At 49.6% G+C, this 10069-nt stretch overlaps 1 protein-coding gene across 30 annotated transcripts in view; it reads right to left on the bottom strand.

The window, feature by feature from the left end:
* Positions 1–10069, bottom strand: part of LOC118376982 (phospholipid-transporting ATPase ID-like) — a 132642-nt gene that overhangs the window by 57874 nt on the left and 64699 nt on the right. For all 30 annotated transcript variants that reach the window (XM_052495451.1, XM_052495421.1, XM_052495422.1 and 27 more), the window contains 4 exons: positions 8571–8629; positions 8250–8363; positions 2280–2378; positions 853–914 (listed from right to left, as the gene is read on the bottom strand). In XM_052495451.1, coding sequence (XP_052351411.1) covers positions 853–914; positions 2280–2378; positions 8250–8363; positions 8571–8629 — 334 coding nt within the window. The remainder of the gene's footprint in view (positions 1–852; positions 915–2279; positions 2379–8249; positions 8364–8570; positions 8630–10069) is intronic.

Below are 10069 nucleotides of genomic sequence, written 5' to 3'. Positions count from 1 at the left end.
TGTAGACACCTAGAAGACTGTCTGTATTGCTGAGTGTAGACTGTACTAGATGAATGGCTGTATTGCTGAGTGTAGACTGTACTAGAGGACTGTCTGTATTAATGAGTGTAGACTGGACTGGAAGACTGTCTGTATTAATGAGTGTAGACTGACTTAGAAGACTGTCTGTATTGCTGAGTGTAGACTGTACTAGATGAACTGCTGTATTGCTGAGTGTAGACTGTACTAGAGGACTGTCTGTATTAATGAGTGTAGACTGGACTAGAAGACTGTCTGTATTAATGAGTGTAGACTGAACTAGATGACTGGCTGTATTGCTGAGTGTAGACTGTACTAGATGACTGTCTGTATTGCTGAGTGTAGACTGGACTAGATGACTGTCTGTATTGCTGAGTGTAGACTGGACTAGATGTATGGCTGTATTGCTGGGGGCAGACTGACCTAGAAGACTGTCTGTATTAATGAGTGTAGACTGGACTAGAAGACTGTCTATATTGCTGAATGTAGACCCTACTAGATGAATGGCTGTATTGCTGAGTGTAGACTGGACTAGATGCCTGTCTGTATTTCTGAGTGTAGACTGACCTAGAAGACTGTCTGTATTAATGAGTGTAGACTGAACTAGATGACTGGCTGTATTGCTGAGTGTAGACTGTACTAGATGACTGTCTGTATTGCTGAGTGTAGACTGGACTAGATGACTGTCTGTATTGCTGAGTGTAGACTGGACTAGATGACTGTCTGTATTGCTGAGTGTAGACTGGACTAGATGACTGTCTGTATTGCTGAGTGTAGACTGGACTAGATGACTGTCTGTATTGCTGAGTGTAGACTGGACTAGAGGAGACTTACGAGCCATGGATGACGACCTGAGACTGCCGGTTGTTCACCTGGTTGTCACTCTTGTGACGGAACTGAAGGAGACAAGAATTGACATGTTTTTTTTCTCCAAATATTATGTGTTTTGAATAGTATAAGTTAGGACAGTTACAATTACGGACAAAAACTTCAAGATAATAGTCATGATCTGCACATCTTAAGAGATTTATTTTAGGAGACGGGGCATTCAACTTTACATTCAACTAGATACAGTTCACCCAATAGCAGTTTTTCATTTTACATGAAGTGGGTAAAGTTGGTAATCATTTTACATGAAGTTGGTAAAGTTGGTAATCATTTTACATGAAGTGGGTAAAGTTGGTAATCATTTTACATGAAGTGGGTAAAGTTGGTAATCATTTTACATGAGGTGGGTAAAGTTGGTAATCATTTTACATGAAGTGGGTAAAGTTGGTAATCATTTTACATGAAATGGGTAAAGTTGGTAATTATTTTACATGAAATGGGTAAAGTTGGTAATTATTTTACATGAGGTGGGTAAAGTTGGTAATCATTTTACATGAAATGGGTAAAGTTGGTAATTATTTTACATGAGGTGGGTAAAGTTGGTAATCATTTTACATGAAATGGGTAAAGTTGGTAATTATTTTACATGAGGTGGGTAAAGTTGGTAATCATTTTACATGAAGTGGGTAAATGTCACGCCCTGGTCGAAGTATTTTGTGTTTATCTTCATGTATTGGGTCAGGCCAGAGTGTGGCATGGGGTTTTTGTATTGTGGTGTGTTTTGTCTTGGGGTTTTGGTATGTATCGGGATTGTAGCTAGTGGGGTGATCTAGCAAAGTCTATGGCTGTCTGGAGTGGTTCTCAATCAGAGGCAGGTGTTTATCGTTGTCTCTGATTGGGAACCATATTTAGGCAGCCATATTCTTTGAGTTTGTCGTGGGTGATTGTCCTTAGTGTCCTTGTTGCTGTCTGTGTTAGTTTTCACTAGTATAGGCTGTTTCGGTTTTTGTTACGTTCTTTTTTTTGTAGTGTTTTGTGTTTTAGATTCGTGTTACGTTTTTTTTGTTCATTAAACACGGATCGCAATCTACACGCTGCAGTTTGGTCCGACTCTCCTTCACCACACCTAGAAAACCGTTACAGTAAAGTTGGTAATCATTTTACATGATGTGGGTAAAGTTGGTAATCATTTTACGGGCAGAAAGGCACAGTCGGGAGAAGCTTCATTTTCCAATGTTTTAACAGTCAGGGGTTTCACCAAAGCTGTGTTGTAATCATTAGGTCGTCATAGCACATTTTACAGACGCATTATGATGCATTACAAGCTCTAAAGATTATTTTGCAAGATCCATTTGCATGACAATTAATTGTTACCCCAAATTCCATAATCGTCACAGCCCTAGTGTGTGTGTGTGTGTGTGACAGACACTCACGTAGTCGTCGGTGGCATCCTTTACTGCAGTGATGCTGAGCACCAGGACTAAAGGCACTATGGTGGTGAACCAGGAGAGAGATGAGATCTGAGGAATCAACTGGAGAGAGAGAGAGAGAGAGAGAGGGAGAGGGAGGGAGAGAGGGAGAGAGAGAGAGGGGGGGGAGAGAGAGAGAGAGAAACAGAGGGGGAGGGAGGGGGGAGGAGGAAGGAGAGGGAGGGAGTGAGAGAGAGAGGGAAACAGAGAGGGGCAGGAGGAAAGAGAGAGAGAGAGATGAACAGAGAGGGAGGGGGAAGGAGAGGGAGGGAGGGAGAGAGAGGGAGATAGAGAGGGAGGGGGGCAGGAGGAAGGAGAGGGAGGGAGAGGGAAATAGAGAGGGAGTGGGGCAGGAGGAAGGAGAGGGAGGGAGAGAGAGGGGGAAACAGAAAGGGAGGGGGGAAGGAGGAAGGAGAGGGAGGGAGAGAGAGGGGGAAACAGAAAGGGGAGAGGGAGGGAGAGAGAGGGGGAAACAGAAAGGGAGGGGGAAGGAGAGGGAGGGAGTGAGAGAGAGAGGGAAACAGAGAGGGGCAGGAGGAAGGAGGGAGAGAGAGAGAGAGAGAGATGAACAGAGAGGGAGGGAGGGGGCAGGAGGAAGGAGAGGGAGGGAGAGGGAAATAGAGAGGGAGTGAGGCAGGAGGAAGGAGAGGGAGGGAGGGAGAGAGAGGGAGATAGAGAAGGAGGGGGGCAGGAGGAAGGAGAGGGAGGGAGAGGGAAATAGAGAGGGAGTGAGGCAGGAGGAAGGAGAGGGAGGGAGAAACAGAAAGGGAAGGGGGAAGGAGAGGGAGGGAGAGAGAGGGGGAAACAGAAAGGGAGGGGGGAAGGAGAGGGAGGGAGTGAGAGAGAGAGGGAAACAGAGAGGGGCAGGAGGAAGGAGGGAGGGAGGGAGAGAGAGAGAGAAACAGAGAGGGGCAGGAGGAAAGAGAGAGAGAGAGAGAGAGAGAGAGATGAACAGAGAGGGAGGGAGGGGGCAGGAGGAAGGAGAGGGAGGGAGGGAGAGAGAGGGAGATAGAGAGGGAGGGGGGGCAGGAGGAAGGAGAGGGAGGGAGAGGGAAATAGAGAGGGAGTGGGGCAGGAGGAAGGAAAGGGAGGGAGAGAGAGGGGGAAACAGAAAGGGAGGGGGGAAGGGGGAAGGAGAGGGAGGGAGAGAGAGGGGGAAACAGAGAGGGAGGGGGAAGGGGGAAGGAGAGGGAGGGAGAGAGAGGGGGAAACAGAGAGGGAGGGGGCAGGAGAAAGGGGAGGGAGGAAGAGCGAGAAGAGGGAGTAAGGGGAGAGAAAGAGAGGAGAGCGAGAGGACGGAGGAAGGGGAGAGAAAGAGAGGAGAGCGAGAGGACGGAGGAAGGGGAGAGAAAGAGAGGAGAGCGAGAGGAGGGAGGAAGGGAAGAGAAAGAGAGGAGAGCGAGAGGAGGGAGGAAGGGAAGAGAAAGAGAGGAGGGAGGAAGGGGAGAGAAAGAGAGGAGGGAGGAAGGGAAGAGAAAGAGAGGAGGGAGGAAGGGGAGAGAAAGAGAGGAGAGCGAGAGGAGGGAGGAAGGGGAGAGAAAGAGAGGAGAGCGAGAGGAGGGAGGAAGGGGAGAGAAAGAGAGGAGAGCAAGAGGAGGGAGGAAGGGAAGAGAAAGAGAGTAGAGCGAGAGGAGGGAGGAAGGGGAGAGAAAGAGAGGAGAGCGAGAGGACGGAGGAAGGGGAGAGAAAGAGAGGAGAGCGAGAGGAGGGAGGAAGGGGAGAGAAAGAGAGGAGAGCGAGAGGACGGAGGAAGGGGAGAGAAAGAGAGGAGAGCGAGAGGACGGAGGAAGGGAAGAGAAAGAGAGGAGGGAGGAAGGGGAGAGAAAGAGAGGAGGGAGGAAGGGAAGAGAAAGAGAGGAGGGAGGAAGGGGAGAGAAAGAGAGGAGAGCGAGAGGAGGGAGGAAGGGAAGAGAAAGAGAGGAGAGCGAGAGGAGGGAGGAAGGGAAGAGAAAGAGAGGAGAGCGAGAGGAGGGAGGAAGGGGAGAGAAAGAGAGGAGAGCGAGAGGAGGGAGGAAGGGAAGAGAAAGAGAGGAGAGCGAGAGGAGGGAGGAAGGGAAGAGAAAGAGAGGAGAGCGAGAGGAGGGAGGAAGGGAAGAGAAAGAGAGGAGGGAGGAAGGGGAGAGAAAGAGAGGAGGGAGGAAGGGAAGAGAAAGAGAGGAGGGAGGAAGGGGAGAGAAAGAGAGGAGAGCGAGAGGAGGGAGGAAGGGAAGAGAAAGAGAGGAGAGCGAGAGGAGGGAGGAAGGGGAGAGAAAGAGAGGAGAGCGAGAGGACGGAGGAAGGGGAGAGAAAGAGAGGAGAGCGAGAGGAGGGAGGAAGGGGAGAGAAAGAGAGGAGAGCGAGAGGACGGAGGAAGGGGAGAGAAAGAGAGGAGAGCGAGAGGAGGGAGGAAGGGAAGAGAAAGAGAGGAGAGCGAGAGGACGGAGGAAGGGGAGAGAAAGAGAGGAGGGAGGAAGGGGAGAGAAAGAGACGAGCGAGAGTGGGATGGGAGGTAAAACAAAGAAAGAGAAGAAAGCAGTCTCTATGATGTACCTGCTGTGTCCTTCAGTGTGGTGAAAACTGATAGCCTCTCTTTCTCCCCTCCCCACTCATCTCCACCCCACCCCCCTTTACAACATCCCTGTCTTCATTTCCTCTCCCTCCATTGTTTTATCCCCGTCTCTCTCTGCCCTCCCCATACCTCCACTTCCTCTCCCTCCATTACTTTATCCCCGTCTCTCTCTGCCCTCCCCATACCTCCACTTCCTCTCCCTCCATTACTTTATCCCCGTCTCTCTCTGCCCTCCCCATACCTCCACTTCCTCTCCCTCCATTACTTTATCCCCGTCTCTCTCTGCCCTCCCCATACCTCCACTTCCTCTCCCTCCATTGTTTTATCCCCGTCTCTCTCTGCCCTCCCCATACCTCCACTTCCTCTTCCTCCATTACTTTATCCCCGTCTCTCTCTGCCCTCCCCATACCTCCACTTCCTCTCCCTCCATTACTTTATCCCCGTCTCTCTCTGCCCTCCCTATACCTCCACTTCCTCTCCCTCCATTGTTTTATCCCCGTCTCTCTCTGCCCTCCCCATACCTCCACTTCCTCTTCCTCCATTACTTTATCCCCGTCTCTCTCTGCCCTCCCCATACCTCCACTTCCTCTCCCTCCATTACTTTATCCCCGTCTCTCTCTGCCCTCCCCATACCTCCACTTCCTCTCCCTCCATTGTTTTATCCCCGTCTCTCTCTGCCCTCCCCATACCTCCACTTCCTCTCCCTCCATTGTTTTATCCCCGTCTCTCTGCCCTCCCATACCTCCACTTCCTCTCCCTCCATTGTTTTATCCCCGTCTCTCTGCCCTCCCCATACCTCCACTTCCTCTCCCTCCATTACTTTATCCCCGTCTCTCTCTGCCCTCCCCATACCTCCACTTCCTCTCCCTCCATTGTTTTATCCCCGTCTCTCTCTGCCCTCCCCATACCTCCACTTCCTCTTCCTCCATTACTTTATCCCCGTCTCTCTGCCCTCCCCATACCTCCACTTCCTCTCCCTCCATTGTTTTATCCCCATCTCTCTGCCCTCCCCATACCTCCACTTCCTCTCCCTCCATTACTTTATCCCCGTCTCTCTCTGCCCTCCCCATACCTCCACTTCCTCTCCCTCCATTGTTTTATCCCCGTCTCTCTCTGCCCTCCCCATACCTCCACTTCCTCTCCCTCCATTGTTTTATCCCCATCTCTCTGCCCTCCCCATATCTCCACTTCCTCTTCCTCCATTACTTTATCCCCGTCTCTCTCTGCCCTCCCCATACCTCCACTTCCTCTCCCTCCATTACTTTTTCCCCGTCTCTCTCTGCCCTCCCTATACCTCCACTTCCTCTCCCTCCATTGTTTTATCCCCGTCTCTCTCTGCCCTCCCCATACCTCCACTTCCTCTTCCTCCATTGTTTTATCCCCGTCTCTCTCTGCCCTCCCCATACCTCCACTTCCTCTTCCTCCATTACTTTATCCCCGTCTCTCTCTGCCCTCCCCATACCTCCACTTCCTCTCCCTCCATTACTTTATCCCCGTCTCTCTCTGCCCTCCCCATACCTCCACTTCCTCTCCCTCCATTACTTTATCCCCGTCTCTCTCTGCCCTCCCCATACCTCCACTTCCTCTTCCTCCATTACTTTATCCCCGTCTCTCTCTGCCCTCCCCATACCTCCACTTCCTCTTCCTCCATTACTTTATCCCCGTCTCTCTCTGCCCTCCCCATACCTCCACATCCTCTTCCTCCATTACTTTATCCCCGTCTCTCTCTGCCCTCCCCATATCTCCACTTCCTCTTCCTCCATTACTTTATCCCCGTCTCTCTCTGCCCTCCCCATACCTCCACATCCTCTTCCTCCATTACTTTATCCCCGTCTCTCTCTGCCCTCCCCATACCTCCACTTCCTCTCCCTCCATTACTTTATCCCCGTCTCTCTCTGCCCTCCCCATACCTCCACTTCCTCTCCCTCCATTGTTTTATCCCCGTCTCTCTGCCCTCCCCATACCTCCACTTCCTCTCCCTCCATTACTTTATCCCCGTCTCTCTCTGCCCTCCCCATACCTCCACTTCCTCTCCCTCCATTGTTTTATCCCCGTCTCTCTCTGCCCTCCCCATACCTCCACATCCTCTTCCTCCATTACTTTATCCCCGTCTCTCTCTGCCCTCCCCATACCTCCACTTCCTCTTCCTCCATTACTTTATCCCCGTCTCTCTCTGCCCTCCCCATACCTCCACTTCCTCTCCCTCCATTGTTTTATCCCCGTCTCTCTCTGCCCTCCCCATACCTCCACATCCTCTTCCTCCATTACTTTATCCCCGTCTCTCTCTGCCCTCCCCATACCTCCACTTCCTCTTCCTCCATTACTTTATCCCCGTCTCTCTCTGCCCTCCCCATACCTCCACTTCCTCTCCCTCCATTACTTTATCCCCGTCTCTCTCTGCCCTCCCCATACCTCCACTTCCTCTCCCTCCATTACTTTATCCCCGTCTCTCTCTGCCCTCCCCATACCTCCACTTCCTCTCCCTCCATTACTTTATCCCCGTCTCTCTCTGCCCTCCCCATACCTCCACTTCCTCTCCCTCCATTGTTTTATCCCCGTCTCTCTGCCCTCCCATATCTCCACTTCCTCTCCCTCCATTGTTTTATCCCCGTCTCTCTCTGCCCTCCCCATACCTCCACTTCCTCTCCCTCCATTGTTTTATCCCCGTCTCTCTGCCCTCCCATATCTCCACTTCCTCTCCCTCCATTGTTTTATCCCCGTCTCTCTCTGCCCTCCCCATACCTCCACTTCCTCTCCCTCCATTGTTTTATCCCCATCTCTCTGCCCTCCCCATACCTCCACTTCCTCTCCCTCCATTACTTTATCCCCGTCTCTCTCTGCCCTCCCCATACCTCCACTTCCTCTCCCTCCATTACTTTATCCCCGTCTCTCTCTGCCCTCCCCATACCTCCACTTCCTCTCCCTCCATCGTTTTATCCCCGTCTCTCCCTGCCCTCCCCATACCTCCACTTCCTCTTCCTCCATTACTTTATCCCCGTCTCTCTCTGCCCTCCCCATACCTCCACTTCCTCTTCCTCCATCACTTTATCCCCGTCTCTCTCTGCCCTCCCCATACCTCCACTTCCTCTCCCTCCATTGCTTTATCCCCGTCTCTCTCTGCCCTCCCCATACCTCCACTTCCTCTCCCTCCATCACTTTATCCCCGTCTCTCTCTGCCCTCCCCATACCTCCACTTCCTCTCCCTCCATTACTTTATCCCCGTCTCTCTCTGCCCTCCCCATACCTCCACTTCCTCTCCCTCCATCACTTCATCCCCGTCTCTCTCTGCCCTCCCCATACCTCCACTTCCTCTCCCTCCATTACTTTATCCCCATCTCTCTCTGCCCTCCCCATACCTCCACTTCCTCTCCCTGCTTCCATCTTACCTGCAGTATGAGCAGAAAGAGGAAGTAGGTGTTGGCCACTTCCTGGAACTGTTCAAACAGGTTGACGGGCAGAAAGGTGATGACGTTGTACTTAGACGTCACAATACAGTTACTCTGAGAGAGACAGAGAGCGAGAGAGAGATAAAGAGAGATAAAGAAATAAAGAGAAGGGGGAATAGAGGAAGGTATGTTCTAAATGTGAAATACTAATTACTACAAAAATAGAAATTGTTGGTCTATTATTAGTCATGTAATGTACTTAAACATAAATACACATATATAATCATGTACGCACACAAACACACAAACTATCTCTCTTACCGCATACTGAAACTTCTCGTTGTATTCTCTGTCATTGGCCCGGACCCTCCTCTCCTCCTCTGGTGAAACACACACAACACAACTGTGAGACAGACAACACATAACTTTGAATAACACAACTCTGAAACATCTTAACCAAAAATATCTTTGGGATAACACACAGATTCCCTGCCAGGGACCTTGCCTTTGTGTGTGTGTTTATAAGAGGGTGATTATCCCAGGCCGAGTCCCAGGCCGAGTCAATATCACTCATTCATCAATACAGATGTTCTATGTTAATTTGATCCCTCTGTTGTCACAGGGAATTTTCCTGTGCAGCAGGAAAGGCACATTTTCAGTGTATTCAAGATTTAAAAAGGCTTCTAAATGTTGTAATTTCCACTTTAAAATGTCAGACTTAACAAAAAATGTATCATCCTCTACAAAAATGTCTATTAATTATAATCCACATAATAATTCCCATTTCCTGTTGCTGCAGGATTATTGTCCTGCTGTGAGAAACTGGTCAGATTAGCATAGAACATCTGTAACTACAGTCTGTGTTGGACAGAAAAAGAGAGATGGAGAGAGGTTGATTTATCTAATTTACATATACAGTACAACCAAATCAATATAGAGCTACACACGCACACGCACACGCACACGCACACACACACACACACACACACACACACACACACACACACACACACACACACACGCTGACTGGCAGGTCAATCACGTTGTAAGAGGAATTAGCTCTGTTTGGCTGGTGCTTCTGAACATGAACAACCCAACAGGCTCAAACCAGACACAGTTAACCCACCACTGGAGGGTGTGTGTGATCCCTGCGTCACTAAGGGAATAAACAGGCCATGACTCTGTAGAGGTCAGCTCAGGTGAATGTATACCTTGAGTTTTTTAAATAAAAAAATAAATCAAATTAATTTCACCTTTATTTAACCAGGTATGCCAGTTGAGAACAAGTTCTCATTTACAACTGTGACCTGGCCAAGATAAAGCAAAGCAGTGCGACACAAACAACACAGAGTTACAAGGTGAGATGAATGTATACCTTGAGGTGAGGTGAATGTATACCTTGAGGTGAGATGAATGTGTACCTTGAGGTGAATGTGTACGTTGAGATGAGGTGAATGTGTACCTTGAGTTGAGGTGAATGTGTACCTTGAGGTGAGGTGAATGTATACCTTGAGGTGAGGTGAATGTATACCTTGAGTTGAGGTGAATGTATACCTTGAGTTGAAGTGAATGTGTACCTTGAGTTGAGGTGAATGTGTACCTTGAGTTGAGGTGAATGTATACCTTGAGTTGAGGTGAATGTATACCTTGAGTTGAAGTGAATGTGTACCTTGAGTTGAGGTGAATGTGTACCTTGAGTTGAAGTGAATGTGTACCTTGAGTTGAGGTGAATGTGTACCTTGAGTTGAGGTGAATGTATACCTTGAGTTGAGGTGAATGTATACCTTGAGTTGAGGTGAATGTATACCTTGAGTTGAAGT

The sequence above is a fragment of the Oncorhynchus keta genome, chromosome 34, assembly GCF_023373465.1.
Source record: "Oncorhynchus keta strain PuntledgeMale-10-30-2019 chromosome 34, Oket_V2, whole genome shotgun sequence".
Taxonomy (NCBI): domain Eukaryota; kingdom Metazoa; phylum Chordata; class Actinopteri; order Salmoniformes; family Salmonidae; genus Oncorhynchus; species Oncorhynchus keta.
This window is presented reverse-complemented; position numbering and strand designations above follow the sequence as displayed.